At 48.1% G+C, this 18,977-nt stretch overlaps 1 protein-coding gene across 1 annotated transcript; it reads left to right on the forward strand.

The window, feature by feature from the left end:
- Window positions 1-228: 228 nt before the first annotated feature.
- utp20 (UTP20 small subunit processome component) lies at window positions 229-18,969 on the forward strand. Its single transcript, XM_076722810.1, has 61 exons — window positions 229-401; window positions 634-714; window positions 809-875; window positions 1,035-1,167; window positions 1,264-1,452; window positions 1,533-1,614; window positions 1,712-1,849; window positions 2,067-2,222; window positions 2,317-2,469; window positions 2,550-2,684; window positions 2,925-3,002; window positions 3,088-3,266; window positions 3,384-3,536; window positions 3,777-3,865; window positions 4,174-4,279; window positions 4,374-4,524; window positions 4,640-4,702; window positions 4,798-4,965; window positions 5,291-5,367; window positions 5,685-5,764; window positions 5,890-6,148; window positions 6,243-6,428; window positions 6,700-6,790; window positions 6,903-6,988; window positions 7,528-7,653; window positions 8,170-8,336; window positions 8,455-8,663; window positions 8,890-9,033; window positions 9,143-9,222; window positions 9,370-9,605; window positions 9,683-9,827; window positions 9,935-10,022; window positions 10,118-10,261; window positions 10,522-10,575; window positions 10,678-10,830; window positions 10,918-11,073; window positions 11,189-11,329; window positions 11,420-11,557; window positions 11,666-11,805; window positions 11,955-12,037; window positions 12,178-12,485; window positions 12,566-12,705; window positions 12,833-12,989; window positions 13,215-13,313; window positions 13,410-13,577; window positions 13,981-14,147; window positions 14,257-14,404; window positions 14,591-14,707; window positions 14,828-14,998; window positions 15,205-15,336; window positions 15,429-15,539; window positions 15,634-15,783; window positions 15,950-16,132; window positions 16,225-16,356; window positions 16,437-16,569; window positions 16,666-16,850; window positions 16,959-17,030; window positions 17,120-17,392; window positions 17,789-17,915; window positions 18,001-18,146; window positions 18,292-18,969. Exons 1-61 carry the CDS (start codon window positions 351-353, stop codon window positions 18,445-18,447), a joined length of 8,430 nt encoding a protein of 2,809 aa, XP_076578925.1. The 5' UTR covers window positions 229-350; the 3' UTR covers window positions 18,448-18,969.
- The last annotated feature ends 8 nt before the right edge of the window (window positions 18,970-18,977 follow it).

Below are 18,977 nucleotides of genomic sequence, written 5' to 3' on the forward strand. Positions count from 1 at the left end.
TTTTAAAAAATGGTGCGTTTTCTCCCTCGGCTCCATGCTCTTACATTGTCACCGGTTATTTAAACGTTAGCCTCCCAAATGAAGGCAGTTGGAAGCATGGAGACGCGAAGCCTCTAACGAAGGCGGAAGCGAAGGCAGGACTTCTCTCGCGCCTCTTCGCTTCTCTTCGGCCACCACGCGGACTCAAAAATTCCCATAATGCTTTTCACAACATGGCTGCGCCCCGGTATCGGCGTGTGTGTAAACAGTTGTAGCCACGGGAAGAAACGAATTATAGTTTTCATGAATCGTTTTAATCGCACAGCGGCCATTGGAATACAATTAACCTCTTTTGAAGCAACAGGGCAAAGATGAAGATTAAATCCAAGTCTTCGTATCACAAATCTGAGAACACCTACAGGGTGAGAGAGTCCAGAAAGTTACTGCGGCGTGATGCTAATAGACACACAACAGTTTGTTCAGCTATATTTTAAATGCAAGTTATGGCAGTTATGTAGCACATTATAATAAGTTATAGAGAAAATGCCATTAAACCTGATGTCCCTCATGTAGTCCCATTATTACAGTAACATTGTTAGAGCCGTTGTCTCTCTGTACTACCAGGTTTAATTTCTTTTGCTGTGTCTCTCTCAGTTTCTCACATTTGCTGAAAGACTTGCCAATGTCAACATTGATGTCATCCATCGTATCGACCGGACAGGATCTTATGCAGAGGTTTGTACACTCGGTAACCTTGGCACAATGATTGTTCCTCTCATTTATACAACGAGCTTCTCATATAATGCCTTTTTTTTGGTTCCTTTCACAGGAAGTAGAAACATACTTCTCTGAAGGACTGACAAAATGGAGAGACCTCAACTTGACAGAGCATTTCAGTATGTGTGAACCATGATAAATACTGCTAATTTACTTTATTATCACCTTGTAGGAAGTGTTACATGCCAGGGACAAAAATGACTTAACTAACCGACTAAACCTGAGGAAAGGTGCCGTGTGATTGTAGCCAATGAAGAGTGACTCTCTCTCCTCCACAGCTACATTTCTAAAAGAGGTTTCCAACAAGAGCCAGTCATTCAACATGCTGGTTTTCCATCAGAAGTCGATAGTGGAGAGTTTGCAAATGCACCTGAGTGTCAAGAACAGCCTGGCCTACCAGCCACTGCTGGAGTAAGTCCTCTCCATTGCTTTGCATGTGCACAGAATTGTTGTGCGACACCAGTCGGTAACTCCATTGCTGTGTCTCCTCTCTCTCTCTCCCTCCAGCCTGGTGGTGCAGCTGGCCAGAGACCTGCAGACTGACTTCTACCCCCACTTCCCCGACTTCTTCATTCTGATCACCTCGCTGCTGGACACCAAGGACACGGAGGTCCTGGAGTGGGCTTTCACCTGTCTCTCCTACCTCTACAAGTACCTGTGGAGGCTCATGGTGAAGGACATGAGCAAGATCTACAGGTGAGAAACAAGGTGGCAGTCGGACTCTGTGGAATCTGTTTTCCAGCATGGAGGAAATTAATCCTCTTTTCTCCCCACAGCTTATACAGCATGCTGCTGGCGCACAAGAAAGAGCACATCCGCAATTTCGCGGCAGAGAGCTTCTCTTTTTTGATGAGAAAGGTGGGTTATTGGCATGTGAGCAGATGTTAAAACGTGAATCCGTGCTGTCCTTTGCCCTAAAGTCAGCGCTAAAATGATATCTCATTGTGTCGCACAGGTCCCGGATCTTGATGCCCTGCTGAGTCATGTGTTCTCAGATCTGCAGCAGCACCCTGACAAGGCGCAGGGAGCAGGTCAGCTGCTGTTCCAAATGTGCAAAGGAGTCCGAAACATGTTTCACTCCTGCGCCGCAAATGTGAGTTTCATTTCCGAGGAGTGTACATGCTAAACAATGATGCTCAGCAGAGTCCCTTGTTTAGCACACAGACTGCATGAATACTGCACAGTTTCTGGGTCTGAAAGGTGAAGCCAATGCTTTCCTGCCTTAAACCTTCATTCTTTCCAGTGGCCAGCAGGGGGTGACTCCACTGGCTGAGAAAATTACCTTTCTTCATTTTCACCTTCCTCTCCAGGCTCTCCCTGTAGCTTTGCGTAAGCTCGGACCCTCTACCAGCCCCGGAGTCTCTCTGCCATGGGACACTGTTAGGGATGCTCTGGATCACATGGCCGAGGCTGCAGCCAATCACGTTGACAGAGAACACTTCCTGGTTTTGTGGGAGTCCTTACAGGTGGGTTAGATGCACGCACCACATACAAAAACGCTTCCCGGGCGGCTGGACTTTCCCCGCCATGTGTCTGATGGAGGCATGTCCACATGTACAGGTCAGCGTGGTGGAGGTCCTGGGCATCATGGAGGCAAAGGGAGCAGAGGCGGGCCAGGCAACAGAACAGCTGGAGAGGCTGCTGTTCATTCTCCACACGCTGGTGTCCCACAGGAACGGAGCAAAGATCACCAAGCCGGAGGATGTCTGCCAGGTAGCAGGAGAACACGAATCTCCCCTTCGCAATGATGGGTCTTTTTCCTGTTCTCATTATTTATTTTCTTGTGTCTACAGACGGTGTTGCAGCTGACCCAGAGCTCGTCTCTGTCAGCTTCTTGTTCCCGTCTGCTCCTCCAGATCACCTCCTCTCTGCTCCTTGGGGAGAACGTCACCCTGCCTAAAGCACTCATCCAGGAGACGGTCCAGAAGGTGTGTGTCTGTCAAAAGCATGGGATCACGTCCGTGTGTTTTGAGAGTTTTTTACTAGAGCTGGACGATATGCGAAAAAGAAAGTCATATTGCAATCATTTTGACAGATAAGAGGCCTGATTTTAGTGGGAATAGTAGCTTTTGCATTTTATTTTTTCCCTGAAAAAAGCCCTCAGCCCTGTTTTGCACATGTGCAGCGTGTCTCTATGGGTGTATTAATGTGACTGTCTTGTTCACAAGGTGTTTGGCAGCACAGTGGGGAAAGATCTGATACTGGAGTTCACCAAGGAGATGTTCACCATGAAGCAGTTTGAACAGGTGAGTCCCCACTCCCTCTGCTTTTGGTCTGTTTCCTCATTATGACTTCCTGACTCTAACTTGTCTCTCCCTCCCTCTCCTCCAGCTCTTCCTCCCCAGCCTGCTGCGCTTCACCGCCGGGTTGTTCAGCTGTGGCGACACCCTGTCTCGCCACCAGGGCCTGGACGCGCTGGTCAGCCTGATCCTCGCCAAAGCCCCACCCCCCACAGACGGCTCCATGGCCTTTGAAGTCTATCCACTGCTTTTCACCGGACAGACCACAGGGTGAGACTCCACAGCACACATTAGATATGTTATTTTCATCCATTAGATTGTAGCTAAAAACAGCCTCAGTCTTTGGTCATCTGATCACGCAGTTATGAATCCTCTCGTGTCCAGCAGAGTGTTGAACGGTCAGGCAAGCAGCACAGCATCAGAGCAGCCTGCAGTGCCGGAGCTGGTGCTGTCACTGGTCAGGTTTCCTGAGGAGGAGAGCCAGTCCATCAGTGACCTGTCACTGCCTTGGGCTGCCCTTGTGCTTCTGCCACACCTCAGGTAACACACACACTTGAATACACTATTACAGTCCTCAAATCATATGTTAACATAATAAGATTTTGATATGGGGAGTTGGAGAAAGCTAGTCAAATATTACAGCAGCTTTATTTATGTGAAATGATGATACTTCCTTCCTCACACACTCACTCACTCGTGTGCATGCTTTTCTGAAAGGTCTGACTGATGTATTATATTTATTATTCTGATCTGTTGTATTTATATTGTCGTATTCTTCAGGCCTATTGCTCCACTTTCCGTTGTTCCCGCTGTGACTGCTTTCTTAAACCACCTCCTGTGTGAAATCGAGACTGACAAACTGGGAAAAGGTTTGTTGTTTTCTTTCTTTTTTTAATGTTCGCTCTGTATTAAAAGTGTCAGAAGCTGAAATGGTCGTGATTTATTAGAGTTGAAATGAGTAATTTGATGAGTGAAAAAAGTCACATATTTCCTGGTCGCAACTTTTCAAACTCAAGATTTTCTTGCTTTTTTTCACTCTGTATCACAAATCCGAAATGTTTGAGTTCCCTGATAGTTTGCCAGACAACAAGTGTGAAAATAGAACCGAGATCTTGATTTGTGCATTGAGTTTTGCTGTTCTCGAGACTGACTGAAGCCCCTCTGCTCCACCCTCCAGCTGGTCTGTTTGTAGCCAGACAGGCCCTGAGCTGCCTCCTCACTCTGGACGGCTCTGCTGAGCTCCTCTCGCTGCTCACTGTGGACAAGATCAAAACAATCCTACGGTACTCACTGCTGTTTCTGTGTCTGAGTGTGATGAGGAGTCTCCATTTATGGCAGCAGATAGTAAACACCTCTTTCACTTCACTCTGGTTACAGGAAGTTTCCTATGGACCTGTCTGCCCTGCTGCTGGCAGACCTGTACTACACCCGCCTGTCACTCAGCGGCGTTTCAGAGCACCTGTCCCACAGTGCACTGCTGGAGCTCCATGAGATCCTGCACACCAACCTCTCCTCCAACATCTCCAAGGTATGTCTGCAGCCACAGAAGCAGGGACCTAAAGAGGTTCTTATTATTAACACAAAGACATTTAATCACAAGCTACCTAAAGAATAATACCACCAATGTGGCCTTTCCCTCTCAGATCCGCCTGCTGACTTTAAGGATTCTCTCTCAGTTTGAGGCTGAGCTCGCTCCACAGGCCGAGGTACGACTGTCAGCTCAGATTCTCATAAAACTCGGATCAAATGTAGGAAAACAAAAGCTCTTGCGCTTATTTGTGTTTGTGTGCCCCTCTGTCAGGGCGAGGAGAATGTGGAGGTGCAGCCGGTGTTTGCAGTTTGCCTGCAGGCTGAGCTGGTGCCGGCCTCGGTGCAGGACTACAGGGAGAAGCTGCTTCACCTCCGGAAGCTGAGACACGACCTGGTGCAGCCCAGTCTGCCGCAGGGGCTGCCCGCCACCTTCCAGCAGGTACAGAGCAATGAAAGACCAGTGCATGCTAGTATACAGACACTAAAGACATAAACAGCACTGCCACTATTACTGCAGTATTTTGTATTGTTATGATCATTAGAAGTCTAATATTTGTCACTTAAATGTCATAGATCAGTTATCCCCCCCATTAATATGCAGTTGCTGTGACGCTGGCACACAGAATCTTCTAAGTAGTGCATTGCAGATTACACTAAATCTATCCAGCACAAGTACAGATACAACAGGAGAGACGTTTGAGTGCTATATAAACGGTAGAGATGTTTAACATAAACACGTCTCTCTCCGGCTCATTTTCCTCCAGGTGCCTCTGCGTTACCTCATCGCCATGCTGTTCATCAACTTCAGGCCTCTGTGGGACGCCGTCATTGAACTTCTTGTGTGAGTATAAAATGAATTCAGCTCAAATCGACGCACTTATGAAACCCTGGATTGGCCGTCAGTGTTAAACCTTCCTCATTTCCGTTTTGCCTGTTGAATGCTTTTCACATAAGGTGAACGTTTCTAAACATGTGCATTAACATGGCTTGCTGGCATTTTACTGTACCGTTTAAGACATTGATTCTAAAGGAGCAATGCTAACAATGCTAAGTGGTAAAAAATACAGAACTTTGTTTGAATTGCCTGAATAAAAGTCACAAATATTGAGGTGTCCGCTGAATCCATTTCGTATAAATTGGTCTCTTTCCCCTTCATAGGAGCCATGCCAGAGGGATGGACAACAAGGACTTCTGGAGGGTCTACCATGAACATCTGGAGATGGTGGCGGGGCTGGCTGGTAAGAGCTGCCTGCTGTGCTGCAGGATTCTGGTGCATCACATTGTCCCGATATGTAAACTCTTTGTTCAGCATCAATTTTTAAGGAAAGGAAGTGTGGCTAAAGTAGATTTCTGCATATCACAGAAAAAGAATTGCAGGAGGATGGCGATGATGATGTAGAAGAGGAGGAGTTGGCTAACGGGCATGAGCCGGGCTGTGACGTCATTGAAAGCGGGGACGTGGGAGTGCTGTTCCTAGAGCAGTTCAAGCTGACCTCTGACCCTAACGAGAGAACCGACTTCCCCAACTTCCGCAGCCTGCTGTGGCGCTCCATGGCTCAGTTTCCCGACAGAGTGGAACCACGCAGCCGAGAACTGAGCCCTCTGCTGCTCAGGTTCATCAGGTCAGTGTTTCTGCAGAATATTTTTTCCAATATTTTGTAAATGTGCCACCAGGGCGCAAGTATCCAGTCCTGATGTCTTTGTTGTTGTTGTCAGGAATGAGTTTTACCCCGCCGACCTGCTGGTGGCCCCTACTCAGAACTTGAGGAAGAGGCAGGATGCTGCCGTGGAGGAATCCGGGATGGCTGTGGAGGAAGAGGAGGAGAGAGAGGAAGAGGAGCAGGAGGCGGAGGAGGGAGGCAAACAAGAGAGGAAGACACTTCCAAGGAGAGCTGCTGCCAAGTAAGATATCCAAATCACACGGACTGTTGTTTCCACCGGCCTTGTGACAACTATTCCACCACACCGGTTACACTAGTGGTGGGAGAAGTAGTCAGATCCTTTACTTAAGTAGAACTGCTAATACCACATTAGTATTACACCAGTGTTATCAGCAAAATGTACTTAATGAATCAAAAGTAGAAGGGCTTGTGAATGCTGATGTTTGTGGATTAATATTACTGCTGCGTTCATGTGTGTGTTGCATCATCTTGAATCATCTTTTTTCTTCCAGACAGCTGATTGCCCATCTGAAGGTGTTCTCCAAATTCACCAACCCTTGCTCTCTCTACCTGGAGAGCAGCCTCAGTGAGCTCTATAACCAGGTAAACCTCACACACACACACACACACACACACATTGTGCTGTTTTAACATATCTGGACACTCAGTGTAAGGAGGGACTGGGCCAGTATAACATATTCTTCTCTGTTTCCAGTTGCTCTGCCATCAGGACCAGCAGATCCAGCGAATGGCACTGGAATGTGTTCTCACTTACAAAGACCCCAACATAGTACCATACAAGTAAGAAACCTGCCTTAACCACCTGAAGAGATGGAAAATAAACATGCAGTAACATTTCTCTTAAAGCAACGAGCTCCCTTTCTTTCTTTTCCTCAATGGGATCATTGTGAGCGTCTTGGATAGGAATCAGAGCTCTCGTCCTCAGCCCTCTATGGTTACAGGCGGAGGAATGTTAACCTCCACCTCGGCGCTGACTGCCTGACATCACCGTCTGTTATTAAGCTATCCGCTTACTGTACCTCCAGCTCACTTGTAGAATGATGTGTATTTCCTGGGAAGTTTTGCATTACAGGGGCTTGTGTGTGACTCTTTGTTCAGGATCACGCTGTCACACTGACCTGGTTTGTTTTGGGGATTTCCATATTGTTTTAGGATGTACTAGTTATTAACTTTATCATATAGCGTCATTATGAGGCAACATTATCCAGATCTTTAATCCAGATCTGAGTGTCTGCCCTGAAGCTGAAGCACTCCATGCTGCAGGGGTGACGCTCTGGTTCCCGTTGTTGACCTTGTTTTTGTGCGTTTTGTCCGTTCAGGGAGAATCTTGAGAAGCTCCTGGACGACAAACACTTCAAAGAGGAGATCGTCCATTTCAACATTTCTGAGGAGACGGGAGTGGTTGATGCTTCCCACAGAGCCAGACTCATTCCACTGCTCATGAGGTAACATCCCCTGGCTGTAGCTCCATATTCAATGGACAGACACGAGAAACGGTATCAATACTCTTGCTTAGTTTGCTGCAAGGCAGTGAATAAGTCTTATGTCAAACTTTTCCTTGAACTTTCTAAGAACTTTGCTGTAACACCCACAGGTTATATATGAGATCATAAGACAGCTCCGTTTCGACTACAGGGAAGCAGCAGCAGCAGCCTTTAAAGCAGAAGAATGTGCTTCTATAGACTCAGCCCCCAGCCCGTCTGTCTCCCACACTCCCTCTGTCGACTTATTTTGATAATATTGCTTCTGTGCCTCATTGATCCAGTGGTTGCATGGAATCAGCCTTTTCCTCTCCTGCAGGCTGCCTGATGCCAACATTATCTGCCCCTTTACGATGCGTCTGAAGTGGTGCGAGATGCACTGTGGGAACAGTAGACGTGTTCGTACATAAATGATTGAAGCAATGAAAAGGTGCTTTGGTCTCCCAGTCACCAGCTCTGTGTTTGCCGTTTCTGTCACAGGGTCCTGTTTGGCCGCCTGCGCAGTAAAGCAGGCAGCAAGTTTCAGGGGAAGGCGAGCGCCGCCACCCGGTCCTCCATCATTCTGCGTTTCCTGGCAGGTTGCCAGAGTGAGGAGCTGGGAATGTTCATCGACCTGCTGCTGGAGCCCGTCTGCCATCACAGCCAAGGTAGGACACGTCCGAAACGAGGTCCCTGTTGCACTAATGTTCCCCCGAGACTCAGACCTAAAACCATCATTTTAAAGGTAGTAGCTCCCTGGATAATCCTCCTCGTCTGCGTCCTCAGGTCCCTGCCTGGCAGCAGTGGAGACGGCAGTGGCAGAGACAGACGTGGGCGCCGTCCTGCCGCTGGGCCGCCAGCACAGCCTGCTGAACATCATCACTGTGGTGATCCAGAAACTGGGCCACCTCATCCACATCTACCTGCCCAAGGTGCTGCAGATCCTGCTGTGTGTCACTGCCTCGGTGTCCACCGTCCTGGACAGCAGGGACCAGGTAATCAGATAGAGATGATCAGATTTCTTGTCCTGATCTTACGAATGGAAACAATACAGTAATGTAAGAAATACCAGAAACATCAAAATCTAGTAATTATCTTTGTCCTTGGATGTTTTGTTCCAACCTGATATAACAACCCCCCTGCATTCAGAGATGCAAACCTAAAAAAAAAGAACTCTGTGGCCTGATTCCTCACTGTTGAGTTCTTCCCTGTTGTCTGCAGCTGCGTCCAGGTTGCATCAGTCCTCTGAAGAACCTGAGGCGACTCGGCATCCTGAGGATCCAGGACTTTTTTGACAGCTTCGACTCCTACAGCTTCAGTCGAGACGAGCTGGACGGCGTCTTTCAGGCTGTGGTCTTGCCTCAGGTGCGTGCTGCAAACACCTTTTTGTGTTTTTATGTGTTTATTTTAATTGTTTTTTTTTTTGTCCATGCATTTCTAGCTCACCTAGGAGTTAACATTTCTTTCTGTGCAGGTGTGCCGCCTCCGCACGGAGAGCACTTACTCCCCCACCCCTCTGCTGAAACTCATCCATGTGTGGAGCAAAAATGCCAGGTCAGAGTCTGCCTCTCTTCTCCATCTGCCTTAATCAAATCACATTGCTCATCTATCTACCAAGAAATCTCTACCAGTTAATAGTAGTTTCTATCCAGAGTGAGTTAAAGGACGAAGTACAAAGATTGTTTTGTCCTGTTTTCTCAGGTACTTCCCGCTCTTGGCCAAGCAGAGGCCAAACCAGCCGGAGTGTGATGTCCTCCTTAATGTCTTCGCCCTCCTCTCAGCCAAGAACGTGTCTCCTGTGACCATCACCATGGTAATGGACATAGCAGAGTCCCTCGCAACCACTGAAGACTTCGTCGCCTCAGAGACTGAGACAGAGCTGAGCGTGAACGGCTGTGTGTTCCCGCAGCCAGCAGAGGGTGCCTCTGTCACTGCAGGTCAGCAGTTCGTCCTTTTATCCTTAGTATATCTTCTAAATCAGGTGTCAAGCTAATTGTTGTCGCACCTCCTCCAGACTCATTAACTCAGGGCTCCAGACTGCTGCTGCCTCACATATCCACCCTGCTGCGGTACCTCAGCGGAGTCGTACGCAACACCGACAGACTCAAGAAGAAGAAGTTCAGGGCACAGGTGGCCAAAGAGCTCAACATCCTCTCCAAGTTAGTGTTCTAATCTAATCGTTGCCGCTCTGTTTCAGTGGATGTAAGATGTGTTTTCTCTTTTCTGTGTCTCATTGAACACATTTCTGAATGTGTTTCTCTGTCAGGGTCAGCCGATTCGTGAGTGACAAGGAGCAGAGCTCGGTGCTCATCAGCCTGCTGCTGCCTTACCTCCAGAAAGGCAACAATCCTCCAGTAAGACTTTTTGTTTGGGCCAAGTCAGAGGTGTTTGTAGTGGATTGTACTTCCTCGTGCTGCCCGTGATCCGTCTTCCCGTGCGTTTATTTCAGGAGACAGAGATCGACATCCTGGCCACAGTGCAGAACCTGCTGCGACAGTGTGTGCAGCCCTCCGCCTTCCTGCGGCCGCTCAGCAAACTCTTTTCCATCATCCACAACAAGCTGCCCAGGCAGGCGCTCACTAATGTCTTTCAGGTACGGCAAAGAAGTGAACAGAATATGAAGTTTATGGTATATTGTGTTTGTGATTTAAGACAGAAATGTGTAGAGGTGGAATCTCACCTCAGGCAGCATCCTAGTCCATAATGTGAGCGTATGAATCCACACACAGTAAGCAGAGTGATATGTGTAGCTTTTAGCATGTATCCAGTGTATATTTGTATGTATATTACATTTATAGTAACAATTTAGATGTTTTTTTGTTATTTAATCTGTCTGTGCTGCTCTGCTTGCAGACGCTGTCAGACCTGGAGCCGTCCCTCATGTACATCACTGATTCAGCAACAAAGGTATGATCCCTGATGACATTCACACTAAATATCACATTATTATTTCTACATTCACCTGAAACGACAAGACGACACTCATTTTTTCCTGCTCGCCCTCTCCAGCTCAACGCATTTGACAGTCGCCACTTGGATGAGATCTACTTTGACGTACGTCTGACAGCTTTCCAAGACGCCACCAGGCGAATCAAGGGCATGACCACTCTGGACCTGGACTACATCAACACTATCATACACAACTGCTTCCACACCTATGAGGTACGTGATACAGATATGCTGTCTAAACTAAAAGCCACAGCCCGGCAGTATCTGTTTGACGCCCCTCCATCCTTCCTTTTGATGTAGATCGGTGACATGTCACTGGCAGACAACGCCACCTTGTGTCTGTCTGCGGTGATCACCCAGCTGGCAGTGGTCGGGGCTGGAGAGCAGATCTACAAGGACATCGTGCAGCACACCATCCTGGACGCTGTACACAAGGGGCTTCGCAGCAAGACAGAGGTTAGGAACACACACACCTCTCCTCTCATTTCTAAACACACACTTCTAAACACAGAGGAATGCTATAAACTCACTCGGCATGAAGTAAGTCTCTTCCTCTGCTTCCTTCACTCAGAGCGTGCAGCATGAATACACCAGCGTGCTGGCCTGCCTGGTGAAGACCTTTCCCTCCAAGAAAGAGTTCAGAGACCTGGTCCAGCTCACCAACTACAATGACCTGGAGTCTGACTTCTTTGAGCACATGAAGCACATCCAGGTAAAAACCGTGAAAAGTCACTCTTTCTCCATTTTTATCCGACTGTCACACACACAAATCACGCAAACTGACCCGTGCGTTTCTGTTTAGATCCACCGTCGAGGTCGCGCCCTGAGGAGGTTGGCCAAGCAGCTGACCGAAGGCCAGCTGGTGATGACACCTCGCTCTCTCCAAAATTACATCATGCCGTACGCCATGACCGCCCTGCTTGATGAGAAGATGCTAAAGGTGACTTGCGCATGCACGGACTCGCAGGAAGTTTTATTTCAAAATCAAATATGCGCGTTTTGTTTCCTAGTTTGCGTGTCTGACCTCCCCTCTCCTCACATACTGCAGCATGAGAACATGATATCAGCTTCGGTGGAGGTGGTGGGCGCAGTGTGTCGCAGGCTGACCTGGTCCAAGTACCTCTACTACCTGAAACACTTCATCCACATCCTGCAGACAGGGCAGGTTGAGCAGAAGCTGGCTGTCAGGTGAGGCTGGCTGCTTAGAAGTCACACTTTATTAACCCTTACTGACATCTTTATTTTCATTGATTGTACGTACCTTTAAATGATTTGTGGAAGCATTTTATATCTCCTCCTTCTTCTCTTTTCTGTGTTGCACCTCCTTCAAACTCCAGTTTGCTGGTCACAGTCCTGGAAGCTTTCCATTTTGACTATCAGACCCTCAGCAGAGAAATGGAGGCTGCCAAGGCCAGAGAGGGTGAGCGACCAATTAGGTGTCAATTTCTGGTGACTTAAAGTAGTTTGAGTTTTGTGTCTATTAACATACTTTCAAACAAAACATAATATGTTTAATTTGAAACTGATATAATGAAACATCCTAAATCAAACACATTTAAGATGGCAGCATGGTGGTCGACGCAGACGATGAGGAGCAACCTGCAGCCGAGGAATCGGACGCAAGCGATGACGAGGAGGCAATGGAGGTAGACGGTAACAGCGCTCCATCCGATCATCCCATGGAAACGGACACCACCAAAGGAGAAAAGGCTGCCGTCTCTGGAGCCAAGGGGCCTGCAGCTAAACCCACCGCAGTGGCCAGCGGGCTGCCGCAGAGCAAAGAGGAGCTGGAGTCTCTGATCACGCTGATCCACCAGACTGTTAATAACAGCGTGCTGCCTCGCCTGCACAAGTGTCTCACCGCAAAGGTACGACATGCACGCACACACACACATCTGCTCGGAAAACTTGAAACAGTTGTGTAATAGTGGAAGTGTGTGACCTCCAGGTAAAGCGTGACGAGGAGCACAAGGCAGTGAAGTCGAAGGACGTGAAGGATGAGGAGGTGGTGAGGATTCCAATAGCCTTTGCCATGGTCAAACTGATGCAGACTCTGCCTTCACACATCATGGAGGCCAACCTACCTGGGTATGCACCTGAGTGTATGCGAATGCACATGGCAGAAGGAACAGTCTCATTTCGGCCGTAGCACATGTTGAGATCTTAACGTTTATATGAGTCCACTTACGATGTTGTGTCATTATGTGCCATCCAGGATCCTGATCAAGGTGTGTGTGCACCTGAGGAACCGTTTCCAGGAGATCCGTGACGTGGCGAGGGGAACTCTGGTGAAGATTATGGAGACTCTAGGCTGCAGGTACCTGCAGTACCTGCTCAAAGAGATGCAGTCAGTCCTGGTCAAAGGCTACCAGGTATGAGTGCACACATGGAGGCGAGCATGCATGTTACAATGACACATATTTGCCTGTGTGTGTGCAGGTTTTCACATGTGTAATACATTCTAAAATGTTGTTACCCAATAATCCTTAACATCAAACAACAAATAGGGGAAATTATATGACTGGTTGATGTGAAGAGATGTGTCAGCCTTGTCTTAAATCCTAATATGTCCTCCTGTTTGTGCACCCTCTGTCCAGGTTCACGTGCTAACATTCACTGTGTACCAGTTGCTGTCAGTTCTCAGTCCGACCCTGAAGAGCGGTGACCTGGACCCGTGCATGAACATGCTCATCGATGTAAGAACATTTCACCACATAGACCCCCCTGTGTCAAGTGATAAAGACGACCTGACTGTTGTGTTTTCATTTTCGATGTTCTTCCCTGTTGGTCAGATCTTCAACAACGAGCTGTTTGGGCCTGTGGCTGAGGAGAAGGAGGTGAAGGGGATCGTCTCCAAGCTGATGGAGGCGCGTCACAGCAAGAGCATGGACTCCTATGAGCTGCTGGCCAAGTTTTGCAGCAAGGAGAGTGTCACCAAGTTCATACTGCCACTGAAGGAGGTGAGCGGGGATTTATCTTAGGTTAGGCCTTACATGTAGTAACTGCCTCCGCCCATGTGAGGGGGCACTTCCTCTTCTGTTACTGCTGTCCTTTTCTGTTATAGAAAAGATAAACTGCTTGTTAGTTTTGTCAATTTATTGTCTGTTCTCTTTTATTTTGTTGTCAAATAATCGAAATTGAGTGTAGCTAACTTGCTCAAGCTAATTTTCAAAATTAAACAACACCGGTCAGTCCATGTAATGTGAATCATCCATATGTACAGTATGTACTGCATGCTGCTGTAGAATCATCAATCAATCAGAATTTGATTTAGTCAATGTTTTGGAGTCGGCAGCATTAGCTGACATTGCTTCTTCATTCTGCCTTCTTATTTTTTCTGTTTTTCATTCCCCCTTCTTTCAGATCCTGGAGACTTCATCCAGTCTGAAGGTGTGTAACCGGGTGGGTGCTGTGCTGAGGCGACTGGTCCTGGGTCTGCTTGTCAACGGGGGCATGACTTCCCAGGATATCTTACTGCTGTGCCACGGCCTAGTCAGCCAGAGTCTGCCACTGCTCACCAAGAGAGACCGGTACACACACACAAACACACACACAAACACACACCAATACACAGTAAATCACTCTGAAGCTTATTTCCATCTACCATGCATGACACTGTTTGTGTATGTGTATTTGCAGAGAGAAAGCCTCAGCTAAGCCCCCACCAGACCCCCGACTGCCCCCTCCCAGCTGCCTGCTCCTGCCTCCAACTCCAAAGAGAGGGGGACAGAAAGCTCTGGTCAGCAGCCGAACCAACATGCACATCCTGGTGGACGCTGGCCTCAAGGTGGATATTAAAACAGTCCGCAGAGCTTTTATTTAATAATCCCAAACAGCAATTTATCAGCATTAGTTTGCAGCAGTTTGTTTCATTTACCTTGAGAAGTCAGGAATGCTTTGTGTGTCTGAAAAAGAAGAAAAAGAAGCGGCAGTGTTTCTGAAGTACGTGTCATCATTTGCGTCGATTTCTCAGCTGCTCCACCTGAGTCTGAAGAAGTCCAAAGTGACGTCGTCCGAGGCCTCGGCCCTGGAGATGCTGGATCCTTTCGTGCTGCTGCTGCTCGACTGCCTCGACTCCATGCATGTCAAGGTGCTCTCATTAGCGCCTTTTATCACCCTAACTTTGAGCATCGTTTGATCAAACCCACTCTCGTCTCTCGAATGAATGAGATGGAGGTTCTAACTTGCACTCCCTCCACTTGACGCTCAGGTGATCACAGAGGCTCTGGTGGCGTTCACTTGGCTGTTGAAGTTCCCTCTGCCGGCGGTGGAGCAGAACGCCAACCAGCTGACCAAGCAGCTCTTTGTCCTGCTGAAGGATTACTCCAAGGCCGGAGCCGCCCGCGGGGAGAACTACCACCTGGTCCAGAACTGCTTCAAGGTACCGCAAATAATACACACACAGATATGCACACACCTGAAGATAAACAGTCTCTGCTGGGAAATAAGAAATGACTCCATGTTTTTTTAAAGAAATGACAGTATTTAATATCATGGCCTCGCTGGATTGGACAAACCTAATAAAAAGACTCGAGATAGAACTGCTGTATTGATCTATGATGTTCAATCTGTCTCTTTGTCTCTCAGGCCATCACCATACTGGTGAAGAATGTCAAAAGAAACCATATCTCAGAAACACAGCTGCAGGTGCTGCTGGGATACGCTGAGGAGGACATCTACGACCAGTCTCGCCAGGCCACCGCCTTTGGCCTGCTGAAGGTGACCAGTGACCAGATCTCAAGATCAAATATCTGAAATATCAAAAAAAAAAAACTGAACTTTGTCTTTACATGTGTATTCGTTTCCTCCAGGCCATTCTGTCCAGGAAGCTCATTGTTCCAGAGATGGAGGAGGTGTTGAAAAAAGTGGCCAAGCTGTCCGTCACTGGCAGCAACGGCATGATAAGAATCCACTGCCGACAGGTACTCGCACATGAAAGAAGGTCACATTTTGCCTCGCTGAAATGACAGAAATGTTTTAAAAGTCACGTGCTCAGCCAGGGTTCATGCTTTGCAGATCTATTTAAAATACCTGTTGGACTACCCACTGGGGAAGAAGCTGAGAGAGCACCTGGACTTTGTGGTGTCCCAGCTGCAGTATGAGCACGACACAGGCAGGGAGTCCGTGCTGGAGATGCTGGCCTACATCTTCCAGACTTTCCCTCAGGTGAGTACATTTCCTCACAAATCTGCACACAGATGAGACAGAAGAACAGAAACTGTGGTTGACGCTGCATGCACACGGCAGCATCGTAACATTACGCATTTAACCAGTGCATAGCGTGTGTTAGCATAGCCCAAGCAAAGGCAATGTTTTTAATCTTTCCGCTCAGAACTTGCTGTTGCGGCACAGTGGCCTGTTCTTCGCTCCACTTGCCCTGGTTGTCGTCAATGATGACTCAGCACGCTGTAAGAAAATGGCCGCCATGGCCATCAAGGCCCTGTTGACCCATCTGGACTTGAACCACCAGAACACCCTGTACTCCCTTGTCAACACCTGGCTGACTGCAGAGAAGGTACATGTAAACTCACACACTCACTCGTTAAAATGTCTCAGATAATTTTGAAGAAGGTCTAATTCAAACCTCTGACCTTCCCATCCTCCCAGGCCAGCCTGCGGCGTCTCGGGGCTCAGATTTGTGGTCTGTTCGTGGAGGTGGAGGAGGAGAAGTTCGCCCGTCACCTGGATGACCTGCTGCCCCTGCTGGAGAAAGCGATAAACCCCGACAACTTCGAAGATGTGAGGCGACGCATGTTGCACCCACCATTGGCCACAAAGCAGAGGAAAAGAAAGTGTGTGAACTCTGTGTTGTCTTTCAGATCGAGGAGGAGCAGGATGAGAAAGGGGCAGATCGGCTGCTGTTCAGCTTTCTCACTCTCATCACCAAGCTGAGCAAACACTGTGGCCTGCTGGAGCTTAGCAAGCCTCACGACACACTCTGTCATATCTGGGGTAAAGAACCGACACACACCACCTCTCTGGCCCCTACACACACACACACACACATTCCACACACGCTCACTTTTTTTTTAATATGTGCTCCTGCAGGTCACATTGAAGGCCACCTGCGGTACCCTCACTGCTGGGTGTGGCTGACGGCCTCGCAGCTTTTTGGTCAGCTGTTTGCAGCCCACAGGGCAGAGCATTTGGTGGCTGTTTGGAGAGGGGAGCGAGTGGATGCTTCCCCTCAGGCGGCGGCCACAGCCTTCATCACCAGCAACCTGGACAAGAAGGTGAGGCCGAGGAGCCCTGTTTTTCCTGCAGTGATCTGATTTCTGCATCTTATCATCATTGCTTAAACAAAGGTTCTCTTGTTTTCCTGCCTTCTTCATGACGCTTAGATGAGAGAGTTGGCGTTATCTTTCTGCCATCAGCTGCAGTCCAAGTTCCTAGACACGGCGTCAGGAGAGCAGGTGCCCAAACTCCACCAAAACACATTTCAGTCGAAATTCTGAATCACCCATGAGCTTCGTTTGACGTGCATGTTTTGCTCCGCCCGCAGGTCATCAAGAACCTGCTCTTTGTCGGCAAAGTGATCTACCTCGTTTCCCCCGAGTCAGACGTCACCACTCCTCAGGAGGGAGCGGAAGAGGAGGAGGAGCAGAGGGAGAATGGAGATGAAGAGGACGGAGAAGAAGAGGGGAGGGAAGAGAAAGACAAGGAAGAGGAGGAGGACGACAAGGATGATCGGCCTCCTTCGCTGATGTGGTTGATTAATAAGCTGTCGCTGATGGCCAAGAGGGAGGCAGCACACACCCCCAAAGTTCCCCTGAAGGTACACAAAGAAACTCGGGGTTACATGTTCAGTTCTCTGGTTGACCAGTGACTAAATACAAAAGAGCCTTGACCGCCATCTTTAAGTCTACTCTAGTCTTATGTTCTGAAATGTGTTGAGTATGTTTATCTTAAAATGGCTGTATTCATTATTTTTCAATGGATCACATTACTCTATTTTTGTGAAAGGTTGCTGAGTGTACTGACACTCATGTTGTGTTGCACCAGAGCTCCTCACCTGATGCTTTCCTTTTCCCTGCACTGTGTTGAAAATGTAATGAGGCATTTTTGTAAAGACAGCCACAAAACTCGCATTTCAGTGTAACATTTAAACAGTCAGTCTATTGTCCAAGTTGTAAGATAATGTCATTTTCTTTCCCTCCACTCCCTCCTGCAGAGAACCTGTGTGTTTAAGTTCCTGGGAGCGATAGCCATGGACCTGGGGAAGGAGCGACTCGGCCCCTATCTGACCACTATCATCACTCCTCTGTACAGGGAGCTGGACAGCACCTACGCAGACCAAGGTACCCGCTCTTAACCTGTGTTTGAAAAGTGTTTGTCACAGGGTCTACAAACATCGATAGTGATTCCACTGAACTCTGTGTCCAGATCCCACTCTGAAGAACCTGGCGCAGGAGCTGATAGAGCTGCTGAAGAAGCAGGTGGGGCTGGAGAGATTCTCTCTGGCCTTCTCTGCTGTCCAGAAAGAGTTTTCACAGAGGCGAGCGGCACGCAAACGACACAGAGCCATGCAGGTATGATGGACACTAAAGCGCGCGCGCACACACACACACACACACACACACACACACACACACACACACACACACACACACACACAGAGACGAGCAGCAACTTTATTCCTAGCATTAAATCCACACCTGTCTTCTGATTTCCCAGGCGGTGGCTAACCCAGACATCGCAGCCAAGAAGAAACTCAAGAAACACAAGAACAAGATCGAAGCCAAGAAGAGAAAGATCGAGTTCCTTCGGCCCGGATACAAAGCCAAGAAGCACCGGAGCCATGCGCTCAAAGACCTGGCCATGGTGCAGTGAGCCATGCAGGTGGCTCCACCTGTTCAGCAAAGGGTGCAAGGTGGGACTGAAAGCTGACCAGCTGACCCTGGGAAGTAAGTGACTCTTGATTTGCCCTGAGCGCTACCCGGCTGCAGATTCCACAAGTCTCACCTCATGGAGTTGCATAACGACTTTTACTATTCCAATTATTTTGTCAGCTGACGAAGCAAACATCACACTGGAGCGGGAAAGACAAAACTGACGGCTCTCTCTGGTGGTTTGCTGGGGTTTCCTCACACTCTAACCATGCAAACTAATCCACTTCCTCTGTTACATATCCAACATCCTTGTGTGTGTAAAAGGAATGAAATTATCCCGCAGCTGCTACACAGCAGGATGTCTCTGCATCGCTAATGACATGAATACATATGAATTGCAGATCAAAGCTGAATCCGTTTTTACTTTCCTGCTGTGAACAAAGTGTGGAGTTGTCATCAGATTTCTATCTTGTGTAGTTAATGTACAACTTTTTGTAATTAAAAAAAAGATCTGACACTTTTACCAATCAT

The sequence above is a fragment of the Chaetodon auriga genome, chromosome 22, assembly GCF_051107435.1.
Source record: "Chaetodon auriga isolate fChaAug3 chromosome 22, fChaAug3.hap1, whole genome shotgun sequence".
In the NCBI taxonomy this organism is placed as follows: domain Eukaryota; kingdom Metazoa; phylum Chordata; class Actinopteri; order Chaetodontiformes; family Chaetodontidae; genus Chaetodon; species Chaetodon auriga.